Source organism: Gopherus flavomarginatus, chromosome 21 (genome assembly GCF_025201925.1).
Source record: "Gopherus flavomarginatus isolate rGopFla2 chromosome 21, rGopFla2.mat.asm, whole genome shotgun sequence".
Classification (NCBI taxonomy): Eukaryota; Metazoa; Chordata; order Testudines; family Testudinidae; genus Gopherus; species Gopherus flavomarginatus.
In genome coordinates this window covers 12,280,184-12,302,594 of record NC_066637.1, presented here as the reverse complement: position 1 = coordinate 12,302,594, position 22,411 = coordinate 12,280,184, and the positions used below count along the sequence as shown (strand labels likewise).

At 57.2% G+C, this 22,411-nt stretch overlaps 1 protein-coding gene across 2 annotated transcripts in view; it reads right to left on the bottom strand.

Moving 5' to 3' along the window:
• Positions 1 to 22,411, bottom strand: part of DISP3 (dispatched RND transporter family member 3) — a 58,667-nt gene that overhangs the window by 10,935 nt on the left and 25,321 nt on the right. For both annotated transcript variants that reach the window (XM_050931878.1, XM_050931879.1), the window contains exons 2-17: positions 20,048 to 20,993; positions 17,941 to 18,160; positions 15,547 to 15,683; positions 14,559 to 14,693; positions 14,121 to 14,281; positions 12,956 to 13,095; positions 11,620 to 11,765; positions 8,678 to 8,839; positions 8,033 to 8,194; positions 6,427 to 6,549; positions 5,591 to 5,727; positions 4,642 to 4,823; positions 3,687 to 3,817; positions 3,389 to 3,564; positions 1,910 to 2,036; positions 323 to 468 (exon numbers count right to left, since the gene is read on the bottom strand). In XM_050931878.1, coding sequence (XP_050787835.1) covers positions 323 to 468; positions 1,910 to 2,036; positions 3,389 to 3,564; positions 3,687 to 3,817; positions 4,642 to 4,823; positions 5,591 to 5,727; positions 6,427 to 6,549; positions 8,033 to 8,194; positions 8,678 to 8,839; positions 11,620 to 11,765; positions 12,956 to 13,095; positions 14,121 to 14,281; positions 14,559 to 14,693; positions 15,547 to 15,683; positions 17,941 to 18,160; positions 20,048 to 20,993 — 3,231 coding nt within the window. The remainder of the gene's footprint in view (positions 1 to 322; positions 469 to 1,909; positions 2,037 to 3,388; positions 3,565 to 3,686; positions 3,818 to 4,641; positions 4,824 to 5,590; positions 5,728 to 6,426; positions 6,550 to 8,032; positions 8,195 to 8,677; positions 8,840 to 11,619; positions 11,766 to 12,955; positions 13,096 to 14,120; positions 14,282 to 14,558; positions 14,694 to 15,546; positions 15,684 to 17,940; positions 18,161 to 20,047; positions 20,994 to 22,411) is intronic.

The window sequence follows — 22,411 nt, the reverse complement described above, 5'->3', positions numbered from 1 at the left end:
TCCAGGCCATTTTGTGGGTGCGAATCGTAGCAGTAAGATGCCTCTGTCATTTGCACCCCCAAGCAGTCAACGCCCACCTGCAGCGGAAGCACAGCTACTGGCAAGTGCAAAATGATCCTTGCAGATAAAGCAGGGCTGGTGCTGCAAAGCCGAGCCTTGGAGAGAGCCAGGTTAATACACGAACATCTGGGAGAATCGGTGAGGAAGCCAATGATGCCATCGGGACAGCCCCTTAAACGCGGCTGCTTGCTTTCCTCCTGCACCCCCGCGTCACGTGCTGGGGGAGCTGGTAGCAGGGGAAGGAACAGGGAAGCGCCCTCACCGATTCAAAAGCCATGGAGATCCACTGCACCTTGCCATCCTTCACCCCCACCGCCCCGTGGGAGAGCTGCCCGGGGAGCAGGTTCGGCTCAGGGAGGTTCTTACACTCAGGGTGCAGCATCTGCAGAAAGGAGGAGATGCTGTAGCCTGGAGAGAGAGAGGGGGAAGAGGGAGGAGGGACACACAGGAGTGAAGGGGTAGAGAAGACAGAGTTGCAGTTCTTGTTCATGAACAGCTGCTTCTCCTGTCACCTGCTCTGCTCTGGCTACAGATCTGGATTCTTGGCACCACCGGGCCTGTCCTACCAGGAGTCGAGAGCCCTCAGCTCCTGCTGGCTTCGAAGGGAGCAGAGGGCATTTGGTACCTCTTAGGAGATGCTAGTCTCCCAGCAGGATGGGGTGGTAGGCCAGTGACCCCCTATGTTCTCTAGGCCAGGCCCTTAGCTGATGTGGGTCGACACAGCTTGCTTGGAGTCAATGCAGTGGCACTGCGTTGTGCCAGCTTAGGATCTGCCTTGCTAGCTTTTCACCTCCCTTCCCCAGCTGTGAGAGGGTGGGGCTTGCCTTCAGGGATCCCCCCCTCCAAGCGCAGTTCCTGAATGCTCGGTGGCATTTACATTGGGGCAGAGAGACTTCGCATTGGGTTGCAAAGCTGCAAGGACAGGAGACAACACTGACACCCCAAATCAACAGGAGAGTTTTGCTGGCAGGGTGAGTGACAGCTGTTTGAAGGCAGGGGTGGCCGGCTCCAAGAACACTGCTGGCCTTGCCCTAGGTTACTGGGGTGCCCTTCCTTACTCACGTCTAAAACTGGCTCAGGGCTACTCCCGATACGGGGTAACTTGCAGCTCCCTCCACACCCAACACAGAAGTTTGCTGCATCATCTCCACCATGGGCTCCCGGCCATCCTTGCACAGGGGGACACCTCCTTGGGATGCGACATGCCGGGGGAGTGATTACAAAGCAGTGCCATGTACCCAGAATGGGTTACTGGTTCACTATCCGGAGTCTCTGCTCTGTGGGAACTGTGGGCTAGATCCTGCTCTCCTTTGCACTGGGGTAAAGTGGAGGAACTCCACTGACATCATGGAGTCACCATGACAGGAAAGGACTGGATGATCTGTTCCATCTCTAAGCTCCGTGATGGAGCTTCTAGGAGTGAGTCCACAAAGATAAAAGACTAACACGGCTACCCCTCTGATACTCCACAAAGATAGAGATGGAGGAAGCTGAAAGATCCCCTCTGCAGCTTGCCTGGCTAGGGCCACGTCTTGATCAAACCCAGCTACGAGCACAGCAAAAGGTTAGCAGCATGAGTAGGAGAGCAACTCCACTGGGCCCAGTGTCTATTATTTAACTACTCCCCAAAGCACAAGACAGAGCAACGGAGCCAAGGGTCACAGCCCCTGGGAGCAGGTGGCAGGAGACTCGGGAATTATGATTTCAGTTAAGATCTGCAGGGAGATGGAGAATAGGACAGGATGGGGCAATTAGTACGGCTCTGACCAAGCCCACCCACAGCGCAGGCTCGGCCTGTACACAGAGACCTGTCCCCAGGATCAGGCCAGGTGGCCTTCGTCCTACATACCTGAGGGCAGGCACTGGGCCCCTCCTGGCTTCACCAGTTCAGCATTGCCGGCAATGGCCTTGCAGATGAGGCACAGGTTGCCAATCTCTTTGAAGAGGTCAAAGCTGTCATCATAGATAACGCTGCCCTTTCACAAGGAGACAATAGCGAGAGCCAGACACGTGAGGCACGCGCCCAGCACCCAGTGAGGGGGCAGGACCCGCGCATATGACTGACCACACGTTCTCCACCCCCCCAGCTGGGCACGTGGTCCAGAGCCCCAGCTTTGGGCATAGAGAACACCTGGCATCCTAATTCCGGGAGCCGGAGTCCTGGCTTGGACACCAGGAGCAGAGGCATGAAGAGGCAACGTGGGTTGCTCAGCAGGTTAGCCTGGGGTGCCCCTGTACCCATAACCCTGCCCAGCTCCCAGCAGCACCCAGACAAGTCTGGTGATCCAACCAGAGCTCCGGAGGTGTTACAGCTACACCCCAAGGGCTTTTCTACATGCGAGATACAAGCCCCATTTATACCCCAACAGAGCGCCCCTTTAACTAGCCCAGTAGCGTTAGAGTGGCACACCCCCTGCTGGTGTGACGGTGCTTACAGCTCTATCATTTATTCCTGCAAGGAAGAGGCACGTTATACTGATATAACTGCATCCACACCAGGGTTTGGACTGATTTAACTCCTCATTAGACTGGTACAAACCCAGGGCAGAGCAGGCCCTAGACAATCAAACGCCCAGGCTAGACGACGGGAGTGTGGGCAAGTGACCACAAGGGCATTCACAGCATGGCTGATCGGACGCTGAATAAGCAGACGGACCCCCTACCCCTCCTGTAGGAGCAGCCCAGATAGCTCCTTGTGGGACCTGGAGCTCTGTCCCCTGGCTGCATTCCAGAGTGGCATTGCACTATGGGAAGTGTCTGCAGTTGCCTGGAAACGGAGGTAAGCGGGTGTTTGTTGGGGAAGCAGCATCCGTGTGTCCAGCTAGCAGATTTGGGAACTAGGCTGCACATGGACAATCTGACTTTCCCTAGAGCAACTGTCTCGTATTTATTTAATCTAATATCTCACCGCAGGCCAGACAATAATTATGCAGCAATGGCTCTTGCTCCATAGTCAAGCTTTCAGCCAAGTTTCCACTCTGAGTCTGATTTGGGTCCCCCTCTACGATCCACAACAAACCCCAGAGGGTCTCAAACGTAAGTGGTTAGATCCTGGGCTCTGGAGAGTTGTAAATTAGGATCCCCTGGTTCAAATTATTTCCATCTGTAGTAAGCTTGCAAACAACGAACGCGCTTTATTAAGTGCCTCATCGCAGCACTGCTGCCTCTGCTATTTTAGCCGGTCAGGGGTGGGGAGAGATTGCTGGAGCGTCAAGGGTGTGCACGAGAATTCGGGGAGGCAGGCATTAGCACAATCTAACTCAGGGAAGTACTCCTGCATCAGCCACCCCAGGGCTTGCCAGGCCCGCATGCAGGAAAGCACGTGTACCATGTCTCCGATGACGTGGTTATCCGGGTGTCGGGTGTGATTCACCCCGCGGATGCCGAACACCACAAACACCATGGCCCCCGTGTCCACCAGTGGCCGCACTGCCGGCTTCCCACAGCCGGCATTCCCACATGGGTTAAAGCCCGAGGTGGCCGAGAGCTTCGCCTTGGGGGACGCTGTCAAATAAAGAGGGGAGGGTTACAAGCCGAGAAAGTGAGGAACTGAGCCAACACTCCACCTGGCCAGCCCTTCCAGTGCAGCCGTGGCCACGTGCCCCCTGCAGCCCTCCCCAGCTTACCCTTCTCGCTGGGCACATAAAGGAAGCCTTTGTTGGGTCCGTCCGGGCTAGAGCTGAGAAGACAGCCAGGGGGTGCTATGCACACTCGGCCATGGTAAGGGGGCTTGTGCGACTGGGCGAAATACAGCTTCCTGCAGGGCAAACAGAGGGCATGACGGAGCACCCAGCACAGCAAGGTGGGCGCGAGATGCCAGCACAAAACAGCCCAGTGCGGCTGGGCCCTTAGGAAGCAGGTTTAGGGGCTTGGCAATGGAAACCGCGCCGGGGGGAGGAGAGGGAAGAAGGGAGCAGAGGAGGGAAGGAAGCTCTGGAGAAGCAGTGAAAAGATGTCATGAGTTTGTGCCCACAGGAGCGGGGTATCTGCACTGCCCACAGCCACACATAGCGAAGAGAGGGATTTCTTTCTATCACATAAGAAAACCACTAAAACCATCCATTCATTACACTAGCAGCATTGATGATCCCACGCTCCTGGACAGAACCTCCCACCCTGGGACACCGATGGCCTTTGCAAAGGTGAGAGATGACAGTAATGGTCCCTTCTGACCTTAAGTTTATGAATCTATGAGAGTATAGCAACAAACTCATGACTTCACAGGGCTCCCTGGGCAGGGTGCCACGGACACATGCCGAACTCAGAACCTACTGTTCCAAACACACAGGCTAGACTCTCCATGAGCCAGAAGGGGCTATGGTGCATAGCTGAGTAATTCCAATTCTACCCAGAAGAGGGCAACAGTGCACAATACGTAGCAGAATTAGACTCATTTTGCAGATGAGGAAAGCGAGGCTCAGAGAAACAAAGCCTCTTGCCCAAGGTCACACAGCGAGTCTGTGGCAGAGCTGAGGAGAGACCTGGGCATCCTGATTTCCCTGCTCCTTGCACTGACCACGAGGCAGCGCCACTCCCTGGCTGCTGAGCATTTATGGTTCCGAATCCGCTTGGGATGGTTACCGCGTTCGCTGCTGCTCCTTGGCCGCGACGTAGAAACTGAAGTCGAACTTCCAGCCTCTCTTGGCATTGCAGGATAAGGTGGTCATCATCCATTTCCGGGGGCTCATCTGCTGAAGCAGCCCTACTGTGGACACACAAGCTGTCAGCTTCTTGGTGAAGTTACCGAAAGGAACTCTATACACCTAAGCAATAGATTAACGAAAACAGACACTTAACCGCACAGTGCCGCAGAGCAGGCAAAGGTCAAAGACACGTTAGCATCACGCACCCCCCACCCCTGCTTTACCCTGAGCCCTCACAGGGCCAGAGAGAAAAGATTCTGCAGGGAGGAGCTAAGCCATTGCCACCCAGACCTGGCCCTCCCATGCTTCTGCCTCCTCCCCGAGTGTGGGGAGCTGGATCCAGCTAGAGCCTGGCTGTCAGAGGAGCTGAGCCCCCCTAGACTGCGGCTGGAGCTGTGGTTGCTCAGCCCTGCTGCAAATCACGTGCCAAGGGGGGACAGCCATCAGGGTCCTTGTGCAGGCCTGGCTCAGCCCCTTAGGCTGCGATTGAGCTGTTCGGCTGCCCTGCCTGCACATGGACAGACGGACAAAGCGAGAATTCAGCCCGTGGGACTCCAGAATGGCTCAGAAACCTCCCACAGGTCAGTTCAGCTGAGGAACCCAGGCCAGTTCTTATCCCTCGCCGCCTCCCGCCTGCTCTCCAGCAGTGGCTCTGGGATGAACGGTGGCACAACAGCAGCCCAGTATCGACACCTGGCATCCCAGCAGCACCGGGTAGGACACAAGCAGTGTTCTTGTCCGTGCCAACTGGGAAGCCAGCTGTGCGAGCTTCCTCACAGCAGTGCCCTGTTGATGCCATTTCTGAGCTCCTGCTGGCTTCCTGCAGAGCAGGAGGCTCTGCAATGCAAGCGTGCCGTAAAAGAGTCTAATGCACACACTTAACTCACCTGGAACGAGGGAACTTCCCCATCTCCCGGGGACACCATCTGCCACGAGGCAGGAACGCTGGCGTTGAGGGAGAACCTGTAGATGGTTGGCCTGCCCTGGCCTTTGGACTTGGAGACATACACAGTCCCCTGGGGATCTAGAAAAACACACCACAGTCAGCTGGGCGGTGGTGAAAGACATTTATCGGTTGGCTAACGCTACAAACCAGGAGAGCGAACGCAGAGGGCGTCCGGTCTATCCTCTCCCCAGCGCTCGCCAAACAAAACTCTCTGCCTCTCCACAGGATGGCGCCATTTCCAACATGCTCTATGAACACAGGGCCAGATCCTGAGCTGGCTCACGCTATGGATCCCCACTGACCCCGTTGGGGCTATGAAGCTCCAGATCTGACCCCCTGGGGTGCAGGCTGAAGAAACTAACAGGTTTAATGACTTCCCAAAGCCCAGCAGCAAGTCAGTAGCAGAGCAGGGACTAGGACTCGGCTGTTCCTGGCTCCCGGTCCCATGCTCAGACCACTAGACCACACTGCCACTCTGTTAAGCTGCTCTTCCCAAGTGCCTGTCTGCTGTGCAGCTCTGACAAGTTGAAGTTCCAGGAGCAACGACTATTTTGGGGCAGGAGGAAGGAGAATGTTCTCAGTGGCTTGTCACTCCCTGAACCATATGACGCCCAGCATCAAATCAGGGCTTGGGTAGGCAGGCATCTGAAGCTACGTCCCTTTTCTGTCTGTTCAGAGCCCACCTTTGTTATGTCCCTTCCCAGACAGGATCTCGGGCCCGGCCGGAAATCGGTGACAGGACAGAATGAGCGACGGCCAGTCCCCTTGTGCACTCACCCTGCTGCACAGCATCAGCCGTGCCCCCTCTGCTCACCCAAGGGGGCCCCGAGCCCCATTTCTTCTTCTCCAAGGAGGTTCGGATATTGCTCTGCAGATTGTGGGGCTTTTCCTGAAACAAACCTGTCCCGTAAGGTTAGTCAGGGAGGAAAAGGAGAATGGCATTGCCAGAGCTCGGTGTGCCAGTAACAGAGGGACCTCCATCACTTCGGCCAGCGCCCAGCGCTCCCCTCTCCTGGGCCGGTCACACCCCGGGACCTCCAGCACCTCGGCCCCATGCCCAGTGCTCCCCCCTCCAGGGCTGGTCACACCCCGGGACCTCCAGCACCTCGGCCCCATGCTCAGCGCTCCCCCCTTCTGGGTCGGTCACACCCTGGGACCTCCAGCACCTTGGCCCCACACCCAGCGCTCCCCCTCCTGGGCTGGTCACACCCCAGGACCTCCAGCACCTTGGCCCCACGCCCAGCACAGGTAGAACAGCGCAATGTTCAGCTGTCCGGGCAAAGTTCCCTTAGAGGGGTGCGGGAGGAGGAGACCAGCTGTCACAGCAGCATAGATGGAAACAAAGAGAGGGTTAAACTTAACCTCAATATCACTCCCCCCGGGGCTCTGCACAGGGCTAACGTCTCCATCTCAGTTCCAGCAGCAGCAGCGCTGCCCTGGAGTCAGTGGGAGGGGAGTTCCCCTGGAGTTGCCCCCAGCCAGATCCTGGCTGGTGTGGCCATTTCTCACTGTGGAGGGGAAGGGCCATGAGCTCCCAGAGACAGACTGTGCTGAGCGCTTGCATTTCTGCTTTCCCTCCTCCAGTCCCCAGGGCTGGCAGGCTGCCACCCCCACCCTGCACAGCCTGCTTAGAGACAAAAGTTCAGAGCACAGGCCTTTGCCTGCAGCCAGCCAATAGACACAGACACCACAGTGACAAATCCCACCAGCAACCCCAGCTGTCCAGAAAGGGGCGGTTCTTGCTCACAAGCATGGGGCTAACACTGATCACCATGGCAGAAAAGGAACATTTGCTCCCTAATCCCTGGGTTTCTCCTTCCCATGCCTCTGAGCTGAGAGCACCGGAGAGCATGGGGAAAAGGGGTCCGACACGACAGGAATCTCTCTCCCTCCCCAAGTCCCTGGGCACGTCTAGCGGGCCAGGGAAGCCAGCAGTGCAGAGGGAAAGGGGAGAGAGGGCAGCAAAGGGGGACTCAGAAGAAAGCAAGAGACGTTGGCATTGATAGGAGCAGAGTCGGCTCTAGGTATTTTGCCATCCCAAGCACGGCCGGCAGGCTGCCTTTGGCGGCTTGCCTGAGGGAGGTCTCTGGTCCCGCGGATTCCGCGGCACACCTACAGGAGGTCCGCCGAAGCCGCGGGACCAGCGGACCCTCCGCAGGCAAGCCGCCAAAGGCAACCTGCCTGCCGCCCTCGCAGCGACCAGCAAAGCGTCCCCCCTGGCTTGCCGCCCCAGGCACGCGCTTGGCGTGCTGGTGCCTGGAGCCGCCCCGAACAGGAGACAGGGTTTCCAAGGGGAGCGCTGATGCCCTGCGGCTATTCACCCCATCCCTGCCCTGCAGAAGCAGTGAAGGGCTGCCCCCATCCGACCCTTAGGAACTCTCACCTGAGCAGGTGACGCAGGAGATGCCCTCGGCACTCAGGTTGTACTTGAGGTCCAGGAGCACCTGGATGTTGGTGTCGGGCCGGAACAGGAGAGGAGCGCGGCTAGCTGGGCGGAGGCGGCTAGCGAAGAATATGGATAGGATCAGGACCATGACAAAGAGCCCTGCAACGAGAGGCGCGGCCAGCATGTGGGACTCTGCACACACAGAGCTCTCATCCACACGGTCTCCCCAGGGGCTGGCCATATAGCAGCACCCGGGGGAGCAGGGTGCCGTGGGATTCCCCAGGCTAGCAGGGAAGCGACGGGTGCTGGATGCCCAGCTGCAGAGAGTGAGCCTAATGCCATTCAGAACATGGCAGCACCAGGTCTTCCCTAAATGTAAGGTGGCTGGCAAAGCCCAGGGGGAGTGCTGTGCTAGCGGGGAAAGGGCAGAGTTATCTGCTGTACACAGAGCTGTGAAGGTGGCAGAGACAGAGTGGGATCTCAGGCCAGTGTCATTCCCCTGGGAGAGCAGGAGGAGGGGAGATCTATGTCCCATGTGCCTGTCAGAGGGACGAGGCCTCTCCTCACCGTTAAGGCTAAGGAATTCTGGGAGTGCTGACAATAAGGCACCCTAAGGAAGGGTGTCCCTCTGGCCATCCTTACCCACAATCACCCATCTGCTCTTCCCCGCAGACCACAGCGCCCAGTGCTGGAGGAGCTCCTGCAGATGGGCGATCAAGTGACCCTTCCTGACCTTCTCGGCCGGAAGCTGCAAGTTCTCCGGCAGCGCCGACACCAAGGGCACATCCCCCATTTCCAGAGCCACTAGGGAAGAAAGAGACCAAAGGCAGGCTCAGAGCTTGGCTCGGCCCCAAGCCCCTCGCAGGGGCACAGAGCAAAGAACCAAGGAGAGTGAGAAAGGCAAGTTCTCCTGGAGCCCAGAGCAGTCAGGGGCCACTTCAAATTTCACTGAGCCCTGCGCCCTTCAGTGCATCAAACCCACTGGCCAGGCTGGAGCAGGAGCCAGAGCCGAGCAAGGCAGTGATAAAGCTCCTCTTACGAATAGACGTATGTGCCCAGCAAGCCGCTACCTGCTGCTCTCATCTCTACTGTGGTAGCCGCTATAGGCGCTGCACAAACTCTTACAAGGGAAGCTGACGGAGGGTGTGGGGGGCACAGAGGTGCAGGGAGGTGAAGTTGCTGCCCAAGGACATGCGCCGGGTCAATGGCAGGAAACGAAGCCCTTTTCCTAAGTCCTTGTCTAGTGCCCTATTCACTTGGGCACGTAGCACACTGCTAAGGAGAGCAAGCAGCAGCCCTCTGAGACACTTGGGTTGGAGAAACCCCCTGCAAAGGCTGGGCTGCTGATCTGAAGTATCCAAACCTCTGGAGACTGCAGAGCAGGGCTAGAGGATTTCTGTTCTGGTTTAGGATGCCCTGATAACACCCTGTCTCTCTTGGGGTTTAGCATTTCCACGGTTACTACCGGTCGGAACCAAGAAAGAGGGGAAAAATGTTACATTCCACTTTCTTTCAAACCTCCTAATATATTTGGCATCAGTGTAGCCCCTGGGTGAAGGTTTGGGTGACTTCTTAAATGGGAATAAATAACTCAGCAGGTCTATAGGATCTCCAAGCCCTTTAACACCATTTCAATTGAGTCTTGCAGCACCCTCATGAGACAGGGAAGCACCATTATCCTCTTTTTTCAGATTGGGAAACTGAGGCACAAAGAGGGTATGCAACTTACCCAAGATCACACATTTAAACCAGAGGCAAAACAGGAAACAGACCCCAGCTGCCCTGAGTCCCAATCCTATGCTTTAGGCTGGTTCTTTCCCCCACTTTGGTCTGAACTCTGCCATCAATACAGCACGCATGAATCCAGGCAGGATCTGACCTGGCATGTCCTGTGTAGTAGGGAACTTATCAACCTCTGTGTCTCCCTGTTACGGAATCACCCCCAATGAAACCCATGGCCACAAACAACCAAGTAGGAAATGAGTCCCCATCCTGCAAAAGTACCGACACCCTCTGTTCCCACTGCCTGTGCTGGGTGTGGGTCACTCAGCGCTTGGCAGCATCCAGCCCTATAGAAAGCAAAGCAATCTGTGACGCAGAATGTTGGGGTTCAGTAGGAACCCCATCACAATCCCTAGCACCTTTACAAGGAAACGGTGATCCCTCCACCCCTCTTTCCCCAATACAACCTGGTCCCCCCTGTACCCTCACACCCCAGGGTGCCACCCCCAGGGCTTTTCTGAGGCAGCAGACACTCCAGTCTCTTTAACATGGCAGGAGAATGGCAGCATCCAATTTTCATCCAGACAGCCACATGCTGCCTCTGTGCCACGAAGCATCAGCCTCTCATCTGCAAGTGGCAAGATGGAGCTTTCTCCAGTGGGGTTGCAGAGGGCACCAGGTGCCTTCTGGCAGCCCCAGCACACCACATGGGGCCTCCGTGCAGAGTCACATCCTTGCCTCATTCACAAGTTGCCCAGGGCCTAAGGGGCCCTACAGGAAATTGTCTTTCTGTATAGTATGGTCCAGAAACGTGGAGGAAGAACTATTTCCATAAATAACCATCCTGTGCAGCTCTGGCATATTGAGGAGGCTCGGCCCTTGCAGCGGGAGCCCAGCAGCATGTTAAGAGCAGCCTGACCTCTGTTTGTTCTGGGACTGGTGAATTCACCAGCACGGGGCAGCGTGAAAGGGGGAAGATTCGCAGGTGGAGGAGGGTTAAACCTGTCCTAAGGAGACAGCTGCATTGTACCTCCCATCTCCCTGGTCACCAGGCCAAGCCTGCTGCTATCCCCGAGGGTCTGTGTCTGATGGGGACTCTCCAGAGCTCGGGGCTGCAGTTTCAACCAGGCAGCGCTAACAGTCAGCTTTAAAAATCCAAGGATGAGAGGCTTTTCCCAGTAAGATACCCTTCTCTCCAGCCAGGGCTAATCAGACCGTCTGGTCATTAAGGCACAGCAGTGCCACCAGGACTCGTGAGTTCTCTTCCCAGTTCTGAGCTCATGCAAGTCACTGCCCTGCACCATGCCTCAGTTTCCCCACCTAGAAAGAAGGAATAATTGTAATGACCTGCCTCCTGAGTGGCTGTGAGGCTCAACTACCTATGTATGTGAAGTGCTCCGAGGCCTCAGGCACCAGGCACTGAAGAATAACAAAGTACCTTTACTCACACGTGCTCACCCAATGTTACATTAAAGACTACAGAGAGGAATTGGATTTTAATTGAATATTGCCTTGCATGAGAGAAGATTGTACTGCCCAGGTGCTCTAGCCAGATGTTTCCTGGGTCCCTTCATAGGGTAGTTAGTTATTCTGGCCAAAACTGGATCCCAATTGGACTCCTGAGGAATAATAACATCATGCCTCAAGTGACATCCAGCCAAGGACCCACAGGCATCAGCAAATTCAGATTCACAGCATCCTGGGAGGTAGCAAAGGATCATTAGCTCCAGTTCACACATGGGGAAACCAAGGCACAGAGCAGCCAGTGGTCACCTGGCAGGCCAGTGGCAGAGCCAGGAGGAGAACCCAGGACTGCCACTCCCTCAGGGGAGGCTCCTTGTCCCTGGATTCTGAACACCTACCTGGCTCCTCCTCCACGCTGAGCAGTGGGATGTCATCATCGAGGTACGAGAGCGGCCCCTGGCCTGGACTGGCAGCATCCTCGGAGGCAAGTAACAGGTCATCAGCAATGGGCAAGGTGCTCGTCCTCCCACACTTCTGACTGCAGCTGGATGGGGAGGAAGGCAGCCAAAGTCAGCAGCTCTGGGCTACGTACCCTGTGAACAGCTGCTGCCTGGTCTCCTTTCTGAGAGGAGAGTGACTGTTCCAGTGACCTGCTAGGCCCTCCACTGCCAACACCACGCCAGCCATTTCCACTGCTAATGCGCCGGGGGGTATCAGGAGCTCGGCTGCTGCTAGCAAATCATCAGAGTTTGGGCTAGATGTGGGGCAGGGGTTCCCCAAGTGCTTCTGCTCTTCATCACCCAGCTAAGGAATTAAACCCGGCCAGTTGCTGTGCCACACCCGAGGGGGGAAGGGGAAGGCGCACAGACTTACAGATACAAATCTGCATCCCCGTGTCCCCAAGGGCTGGGCTGTCCCTCTGCAGGGCCTGCATGCCTCAGTCTGCAGATTAGATCCTGGGACAAGTTCTCTGCAGGTGTAAGTGAGGCAAACTCCATGGAAGTCAATGGGGCTGCACCCACTGATGCCAGCAGGGAACCTGGCTCCTCTGATTATAAATCTGGAGTCATTCTGCAGCAGCCACTCTGGGTCTATCTACTGGATACACCAGCAGAAACATCATCCAAATCCAGCCCTTGATTCCTGGCCTGATCCCGAAGGTAGAGAATAAACCTCCCCTCCCGTAAGGGCTGAATCCTGCTGGCAGCAGAGTTCTCAGGTCAGAGTGTGCCACCTCCACTGCCCAGGAGGCTGGAGGCGTGTGGGGCGAAGGGTGTTGCTAGAGGAGAGGCACACGACTGGCTGGGATGCATGGCACTCACAGTGCTGGACAGGGCCTGGTGCCCACATGCAACGGCACTTTCGATGCATTGGTTGCAACACCTGTAGCTCAGGTCTGGAGAGGAAGCCTGAAGAGGCTGCAGCTGCTTTGAGACAGCCAGTTCTGAACTCGGGCCCACAATGCACTGCCTCGCAACAGGGCTGAGCACTGCGCAATAGGTGTTTCCAAATTCCCAAAATACAGCGGTAGAACTACAGCCGCAAGGTGCCCTATGTCTGGATGCATCATGTGGATGCACTAACCCATGGCTAGGACGACCCAGGCGACCAGCTGCTCCCTGAAATCAATGCCCAGGCTGTGATTTCCTTGCCTGGCACAGGCAGGCTGCTGTGGGGGAGACAGGAAGAGCCCACACCCTGCCGCTGATCGAACAGCCCCGCGAGGGCTCTCACCTGGTCTGACAGGAGCTTTCCAGTGGAGACACGTAGAGGGTCCATATTCCAAGGGCAGCTGGCATGGTGAACAGCACGGCCACCCAGCAGCAGGACACAATCAGTGACATGAAGAGACCAAAGTCGTGCACGGCCGGGATCTGCAGAGAGAACTCTCAGCTAGGACAGAGGAGGTGGATCCCTGAGACCTTCCAGCAAGAGGCCCTACTAAGGTAACATAATGGAGGGAAGTGAACCCAAGAGGAGCCTGGGGGCGGGAACACTGGCCACTTCATGCTGCCCAAAGGCCATGGAGCCAGCTGCCCCTGGTGAAAGCTGACTGCTCAGCTGGCACCAGCCTGGGGCGCAGCCGATGGGTGGCACTTGATCGTTTGGCATTGCAGACGCTGTCCAGGCAGTCGGGGTGTTCATGGGGCAGGGGCCTATTGCATTGCTAACAGGCCAGGGAAGCTCTCCCATGTATCTGGCCCTGTGCACATGCAGGAGAGGGAGGCACAGCTCTCCCCTGTGGCTCAGGGGAAGACCCAATTCAATTCCCTCCTTGTGCTTGGTGAGCACAGCGCTGGCAGGGACAGCAGCACCGGTGTGCACGAAGTGGAAGGAAAACCTGGGGTGGAATATGCTGGGATTCCTCCCGCTACAGTTCAGGCCCCAGAGCTCCCCCATTTGGCAGATGGGACCAGAGTCTGGGAGGGAAAAGTTCCCGATCTGTTTGTGGAGGGACCCTGTGACCCTTAGACATGCCAGTTCTGCTTCCCACTGAGTCTCCCTTCCCAGCTGGAAGAGCCAGACCAGGAGAGCCAGGAGCAGATGACAACGTTAACAACATGCCCCATTTGCCTCCCAGGTCCAGCACATTGCATGTGCCACAAGCCTTGGGAACAGGAGTCCCAGCACATCAGCTGAGCTCCAGCTCCCTGCAAAGCTGTACAGCTCAAAGCCCCAGGATAGCCACAGGCCCAGGGCAACAGAGCTGGCCTGGAGTGAATCAGTCTCAAGCGGGGAGAGCACACAAGGAGCATCTACATGAGCCTGAGAGCTCAAGGGAGTCTCCCTCCAGAGCAGGCCCATGACGATGGCAGGGGAACTGCTGAAAGGCCAGGGGTGATGCCTTCTAGCAGGCAGCTGTGACCTCAGGGGGGGCTGCTGCAAAGCCCTGGCGCACCTGCGAGAAGATGTTGGCGGCGTAGGCCGCGGCCGTGGTCAAGGAGGTGAAGAAGGTGGCCTTTCCTGCCGTCTGGATGGTGTGGATCATGCGCAGCTGCAGGTCCTTCAGGTGGGTGGCTTGGCGGTAGGTGTTTATGAAGACAAAGACGTCATCGACACCTGAGGGGGGCAATAGAGGGGGGCAGAAATGCTGCTCACACTGGGGAGAGATGCCTGGGGCCAGATCCTCAGTGGGCACGTAAGGCATCACAGCTCTGCTGAAGTCAGTGCGGCTAAACAAACTCACAGCAGCTGGGGACCTGGTCCACCAAAGTCTAAGCTCACTGTCAAGCCTGCGCCTCCTGCCACCTGTCGCCCAGGGAGGCCAGGGCAGCCCGTGCTGCAGGCTGGTGTGGGTGAGGAGTGGAGCAAAGGAAAGAGGCTAGGAAAGACTTACCGATCCCCACGATGACAAAGGCAGCCACGCCATTGAGGATGCCCAGGTACTGGACCCCGAACACCACGTGGTACAGGAACAGCGCCACCAGGCAGCTCAGCCCGATGCTGGCCAGGCCAAAGAAAGACAGGAACACTGCGGGAGGAGAGCGACTCTAGGAATCTTGGCACAGGAACTGCCTGGGCTGCAATCTCCGTCCTGCCCATAGGGTGTGGGTACCTGGCCTGCTCCCGCCCCGGGCAGAGCTTTGACCTGGCCAGGGGCATCTTGGTCAGGAGGGAGGGATTCTGGCCTGTGCTGGCTGGGGCAAGGCCTGGTGATGTTTCCAAAGATGGGCGGTGGTTTTGAGGTGTCATGGGCCTGATATCCAGAGGTGCTGAGCACCCACCTCTCCTGCAAGTGTTAGTGGGGGCTGCAGGCATTCAGCACCTCTGGAAATTAGATGCATGGAGTCTCAATTCAGGCACCCAAAGTCAGAGGCTGTTATTGACCAGGTCAGCCTAAGTGTCCCCTCAGCGGTGGGGAGGGTCCAGGACCACACAATGGGACATGGAGTCTTCCACTTCCCACCAGTTCGACTCTCGTCCAGATCAGCAGGGAAAGGATCCCGATCTGGATCTCCATTACACTGGGGTAAACCTACACCAGCTCAGTTGAAGTGAGTGGAGTTATTCCAGATTTACACCAGTTAGTGAGTGGAGAAGCTGCTTCTCAATTGGTCTCATCCCCTCAAAGGAGCCCTTCCACTGCTTCCCCACCTCCACCAGCCCTCCCCTGAAAATCTCTGCCTTGGACAATTCGGGTTGTGTCTCTGCAGCCATAGGAGGCCCTGCTACTCTGCCTAACAGGGGCAGCGCATTCTTGAGCAGGCTGGAGAATGACCTGCCCAGGGACTCTCCTGGGACCTGAGGCAGGGACTCCATCAGACTGCTCACTGCAGACTTTGCCCTGCTTTAGAGAAGGGAAGGAGGGTTTGAATGCAACCTACCCGAGCAAGAGGTGAGGATATAGACCAAGACCGCTATGCAGCTACTGCTGATGAAGGCCAGCAGCATGTCGTTACTGAAAGTCCTCCTCACTTCATAGTCAAATAAATCCGTCCCACCATACAGCACCTGCACTTTGCTGGGGTGGGGAGAGTGAGGGAGAAGGCACAGAGGAAAATATACAGTGAGCAAGGCCGGAGGATCGAACCACATGCATCTCCTCCAAAACCAGAGGGAGGTCATGCGTGCGAAGCACCCGGGAAGCCACTGTGCGACCGGATCAAGTCAGATTGCAAGGAGGGGTGGCCGAGGTTTGCATCAGGAGAGCAGGTCGCATATTTTTAAAATTCCGCTGGTGTATTGCGGTCAGAGGTGTTAATAGAGTTCTCGCTGTCAGCAAACAGCTCCGGAAGCTTCCAAAGCCATTCCCATCTGGAATCTTAAATCACTGCTTATTATATTAAGCGCAGATGTAATAACTAGAGGGTGCAGGCAGAGCTCGGGCCTGTGAACCGCGGCATGATTTACCAGCCTCTGCTGCTGGCAGCTGGGTCTGAGCAGAGATAATCCAAGATAATCAAAACCAGGAATACAATAGCCCTGCACCGCAGAAGCATGCCCGTAATCCAGCCTTTTTAAAGGCTTATATGCACCTACATCCCTATTCCCCTCCCCGCTCCCCATAACTGCAATCCTTCCCCTGCCCTGTAATCAGAGGAATTTCAGAGCTGACCCGCACTGGCTGGATTTCACTTGGCTGATGAAGATCAGAGTCCCCACAGGTCAGGAGTACCAAGATCCAGAGCAGCAGATGGCTGGAGAACGAGAAGTTACACATGACACAGGCAGGTGGCCTGCTGGAAAGCCCTCTTCCAAGCCACTGCCTGGCCATCTGGTTCCCTGGGACCACTCCTCCATACTGGTCAGATGAGGTTCCCGCTCCAGGTGCTGGAGCAGGCACAGAACAAAGCCCAGATCTGACCAGGTGGCTCCCAGCAGCACAGAACACCAGGGAGGCAAGCTCCCGTTTACAGAGGGAAATCCTGCTCTGGGTAACACTCGCTGGCTCTGCTAGGCTTAGTCGTCTTCCTCCAGCCTGACACCAGGAGCAAGTGGAGAGTCAGGTCCTTAAATTGTTAGCTTTAATCAGGGCCGGCTCCAGGCACCAGCTTATCAAGCAGGTGCTTGGGGCGGCAACACTGGATGGGGCGGCACTTTCAGGTATTCGGCGGCAATTCGGTGGAGGGTCTCTCACTCCCGCTTGGAGTAAAGGACCTCCTGCTGAATTGCCGCAGATCGCGATCGCGGCTTTTTTTTGGGGGGGGGGGGAGGGGGACTGCTTGGGGCGGCAAAACCCCTGGAGCCAGCCCTGGCTTTAATTAGACTTATCCACCTCTTTTAACAGGCCAGTACGTCATCAAGGGCCAAATTCAGACCCTTCAGGTGTGAACAGGGGCAACTCTACCGAAGCCCGTGGTGCAGGATGGATGCAAGTGACAGCCCGATGTATCTGTATACACCTCCACCTGACTGAACCAGGACCTGCAAGGACAGCCTCACCTAGCGCCGGGTTCTGCTGTCAGCTGCATCTGTGCCTACCCCCAGGAGCCCCCAGACTCAGGCCTTCCCCCCCCCGCCTCCCCCCTCACACGTTGTCCCATGGTAACTGTACTGGTATAGTTAAAACCGTACAAGTGCCCTAGTGCGGATGCAGTTAGAGCTGAATAAAGAGCTACCCCCGTATGGGAAGGGGACTAAGGTGTACTGATGTGAGGCACCTTTATACTGGTATACCAGGCCATCCATTGCAGCTACTCCTGACTGACACCCTGGCAGATGAGAGTAGAATCCGGCCCTCTAGACTGGAACACCCTTTGTGTGGGGGAGTAATTCTGCCTGGCTCGTCCGCAGGAACGGCTGCCCTGGGCTCACAAGCCGAACCCCACGCCAGCTAGCACTGGCCTGAAGCATTAGGTCCTTGCATGGTCTTGTACACGTTGCTGGGGTCAGGAGGTATTAAAGCAAAGAGGAAGGGTGTGACCCATTCATTGCCACATGCTCCAGCACCTGTGGCAAGGGCGTTCTGCAGGGAGGAGACCACCCAGGCTGGCCTATGGTCCAAGCCACTCTGCCAAATCCTGCACTCCTCATTCCAACGACGAGGAGAGCCTCCTAATTGGACTTACCCCAGCAGGGTTCACGGGAGCGTGGCTGCCTGGCACCTTAGAGCCTCGCCCCCCCAGCACCAGTACAAAGCGTAACAGCTGACGGAAGCCGGATTAACCCCTCATGCACCTAACACACCAGCTGCTCCTCTAATGTAAGTGACAGACAATCTCCTCCTCTGCAGGCTGGATAGTAAGTCACCTGCTCCGTGCAGGGTCCTCCTGCCTCACCTGGTGGACTGCTTGGCCAGCATGGCCACGTAGGTGACCACGAAGCTCTGAAACTTGCTGCGCTGCTCGTCCCACCTGTCCTCCACTGAGTAATAGTTGGGCAGAGGGGCCCCGAAAAGGATCTCGCTGCGGAGGAGGGAGCTCTTCATGTTCTCTGCCGACAGCCCCTCATCCACATACCAGTAGAACTCGGGGTGGGTCATGGCCAACTCCAGGGACCCTGAGGGAGAGACCACCACAGAACCCTTTAGGTCAAGTTCTTCCGGCTGGGCACGGCGTATGGCGCCAGCCTGACGCCGACAGAGCCCCATGCGCTCTCGCCCTCTCTCTCATCAGAGAGCAACCAGGTCAGTGGGATCTCTCCCATCCTCTGCTCTCCTGGCCAGAGAGCCACCTGGACAACCCGGCCTGAGAAGGGAATAGGCCAACAAGAGGGCTCACGGCTGTGACAGCCATCCTGTCTCCACACGGTTGCTTTGCTCCCCATGTCACCTGTGCTCAGAGCTAAGGGGTGACCACACCAGTATCAGCCACAGCTGCTCTGAACTGGTGGCCTGGAGCTCAGAAACCCCAGGCCCTGTTACCCAGAGGCTCCTGAGTGCAGCAATCTGAGAGGCCCACAACAGGAAGATGGAGCCAAACATTCCCCGTGGGAGATTGGGGGCAGGGTCATTAGGGAATCTTGCCTCTGCTGCAGCCCCACGGGATCAGGATAGGGAAGCCAGGAGTGGTATCCTATAGGGTGGGATGCACTAGCCAGAGTGGGACGCTATGCAGCATCATATATCACGCAGGCCAAAGGCCACCATTGATCGTAGGGTTGCTGTGGCGAAAAAAGTGTGCGGCTCCTGCTCCACCCAACTCAGGTGAGGGGCTGGGATTCCCATGCATGCTGGAAAACAGAGTCCTACAGCATGGAGAGCACATTTCTTCCAGGGCACTGCAACGAATCGAGCCGGGTGGCTCTGAGTCACAAATTGCAACCTGGAATTCACGGATGAGTCCAGCAGCAAGGACCAAGGGCCTATTTTGGAGCAGGTAACGGGTAGCAGAGCTGCTGCTCGCAATGGAGCAGATGGAGTAAATCACGTGCCTGCTCCCTGTATGCTGCTCTGGCTGGCTTTCAATCCGCAGCATATGCCTGGGAGACAGATGGAAGCTGCTTCCCACAACCACATCCCTCCCACGGACTAGCAGTGATTCACTTCCAGCTACCTTGAAACCCCCCCTGCAGGAGGGGCTGCAGCCACAGGTAGCAGGCCTGGGCTAGCCAGCCCGAGCACATACCTAGGGGGTCCAGGCGGGCTGGTACTCTGGGCTGCTAGCCCTTGCTCCCCGGGCTCATGCAGCTACACTACAGCGCGAGCACGTCTACGTGAGCTGGGAATCACCCCCGCCCCCAGCTCCACGTGTAGACGGAGTCATAGACAGGAGATTCTCCAAGGCAAAATGATTGTCTGTACAGGGCCTAGCGCAGAGGGCCCCTGGTCTCTGACTGGGATTCCTAGGCGCTATGATAATCGCTAGCAGCGGGTCCAGGGCCCACGGTCTGACTTGGGGATTGGGCAGATCGAGGGGACAAAGGGCCTGATTCCCCACCGCTCAGCACCTCGCACTGCCATTGACACCGGTGCAATTACAGCAGAAGGGCACCCGCTTTGCATTGGCGTTCGTGACAATACAAGGGGCAGGGCGGCAGAGGATCAGGCCGAAAAGACTCAGACCCAGGGTCCTTGCTCAGCGTGCAGGGCTTCTGCCAGGTCCCCATCTCCATGGCATGAAGACTGGTACTAAGTCTTGAAACAGGGACGAGAGGGCAAATTCAGAGTCGGTTTCGCTGATCCAGTGACAAACCCACAAGGCCAGGGTGGGAAAACTCCAGGGGCATAACCCCTGAGCCTGGCTGGAAAGGCAAAGGGAGAGCCCCCTCCCTAAAACCCTGAGCTCCCCATTCCTCAGTCCAGCCAAGCCTTCCCAGGGTGGATGGATATCAGCACTACTGTATCTAATCTGGCCGGGCCCACAACATAGGCGCTGTCCAGCCATACAAGGAGACCCGGATCCGGGACACGCCTCAGTCCAAGTCCACCCACCTTCCCAGGCTCACCTTGGATGTCAGCCAGGTCCTGCCCCATGCCATCGTAGTAGATCTTGCCTCCTCGTTCGGTGGGGAAGAAGTATGTCATGAGGGAGCTGGGAGGGGAGCAGTAGGAGTAGGAGCCCAAAGGAAGATCCTTCAGGACCTCGTGGGGCTTCCAGCAGAACTCCCGGAAGCGGGGGTGGTCCATGATCTTCCGCTCTATCTCATGGATGGTGAGCAGGCGCTCGGAGGTGAAGATGTTGTTCTCGGCGTCCCCTCGGGCCAGGAAAATGAGTTCGATGCGCCAGTGGGCGTGTGTCTGGGTGTTGGCGCTGACGTAGGTGCTGGAGTAGTCCCAGTGCGGAGCGCCCCGGGCGAGGCGGGAGGTTTGGTTCACCGGGCTCCGCCAGGCCTCGAGCCCAGCAGGGCTAGTCCTCTCTCCTCCCGTGGGAAGCACCACACTGCGCTTTGGTCTGGCCCCACTGCCCAGCCGAGAGGCGTTGGGGTGGAGCTGCTGCAGCTGCTCAAAGAGCAGCCTCTGCAGGGTCTCCGAGGTGAAATCGGCCAGGTCCCGGCGGTTCCGGCCCCACGAGCCGAACTGGGACTTGAGGGCCAGGGTGAGCGCATCGAAGCGCTGCGAGGACTCGTGGTTCCTGATCTCAAAGGCGTTGTAGGAGATGTCGATATCCAGGGTAGGGTAGTGTAGGAACATGACGATGGCCAGGGCGGCGGGGATGGCACAGCCCAGGAAGAGGATAACACCGGCGCAGCATGGGTTGGTGAAGACCCAGCCAAGCACGTTCCAAAAGCCAGACACCGACAGCATTGTTGGCAGCGGCCTGGGATTCCACTGGCATTTGCCACACAGCTGGGGACCCTCACTCCTCTTCCAGGGGCCAAAGGCAACCTCCTCCTCCTCCTCGAGCCAAGCGTCTTGCAACAAGGGGTCATCCTCAGCATCCATGTCCAGCGCCTGTAGCGAAGGGGGACAGAAACAGGAGTGAGCAGGGCACCCGCAGGATGGAGAGAGCATAGGAGGGAGCCGTGGCTGGGCCCACCAAGGCACCGCAAAGGAGCTGGGGGTGGCAGAGGAATTGTCCCAGACAGCACAGACAGAGTCACAGCAATGACCTAGGCATGCCAGGCTCGAGGGAGGAATGAAGTCCCAGGCTCCCAGCTCATTCAGGCAGCAGAGAGCCTCTTTATTTTGATGCCCCAGCCTAGACCTTGCTGCTCTGTGGCTACAGCCATGCCAACCCTGCCTCCTTGCTAAGCTCCCATAGCAACCAAATGCTGGGACCCTGCCCAGCTCCATCCACACCAGGCGCTTCAGACACAGGGATCGAAAGCGACCTGCACCGCTCTCCCAACTTCCGGTGCTTTGTCGAGGGGCCCTGCGTGCCTTCAACGGCCATCGGCCAGAGACCGGAGGGAATCCTCTGGGCACGCAGCCCCCGCCTGCATTGCAGCAGCTGGGCCATTTCAGTTACCCGGCCTCCCCTTCGTGCCTAGAAATAGTTTATGCCATCAGATGAACACTGCCAAGGACTCCTCGCACTAAGGCTGAGAACCCAGATATTTATAGCCGTGTTGTGTATCTTCCCTGACAGTGCGCACAAGCACAATTCATCCCGGTCCTTGGTATCAGTCCCCAAACCTTGCCGACGCAGGGTACGGGCAGCCAGGCAGGAATCTCCTGGGCAACGCATGAAAAATGCTTCTAACTTCCAGGAGACAATTGCAACACCAAGGTCCCCAAGGGCAAAAGCAGCAGGCTGGTTTACCAGCAGTTACCTCAACACTTTGGCCTAGAACTGCCCAGCCTCAGGCCCCCCCCCAACCCCTTGCCATGGGAGTCCGTCACCAGGGTTTACCGCATGAATTTGCATCCCTTGCTATGGAACAACTGGAAGTTACAAGCAATCCCACGGCTAGAGCTCTCTGGGGAGGGTGGGGCCTGCTCATGGTGGGGGCAGCGGGGAAGACAAGGACACACCCTGGAGACGAACGGACACCTCAGGGCAAAGCACGAGCAGGGGGGCTTCTTTCCATAAGGAAGCTATTAGCACTGTGGTTCTTGGCCTAGCCCTTCCTGGGTTAAAGAAAAGTGTGTTGGGGACCCCCTCTCTCCAGACAGCCGAGCAGACAGGGAACCCCGGACACAGGTCGCGACGGCCTGGCCATTGCCTTGTGGCACACAGTCCTACCCAATCGGCCAGTAGCCCTGTACACTAGCCCGCACTCATGTCACTGTGGGAGAAGCTACTCTGAGTCACTGCCCCACCTCCACCCAGGGCTTTCGCGAGTCCTCTGTGAGGAGCTCCTGTCTCCCCCAACCTCTCCCCTCTCCCCCTTCCAGCCCAGCCAACGAAGCCACCAGCGACACTGGGA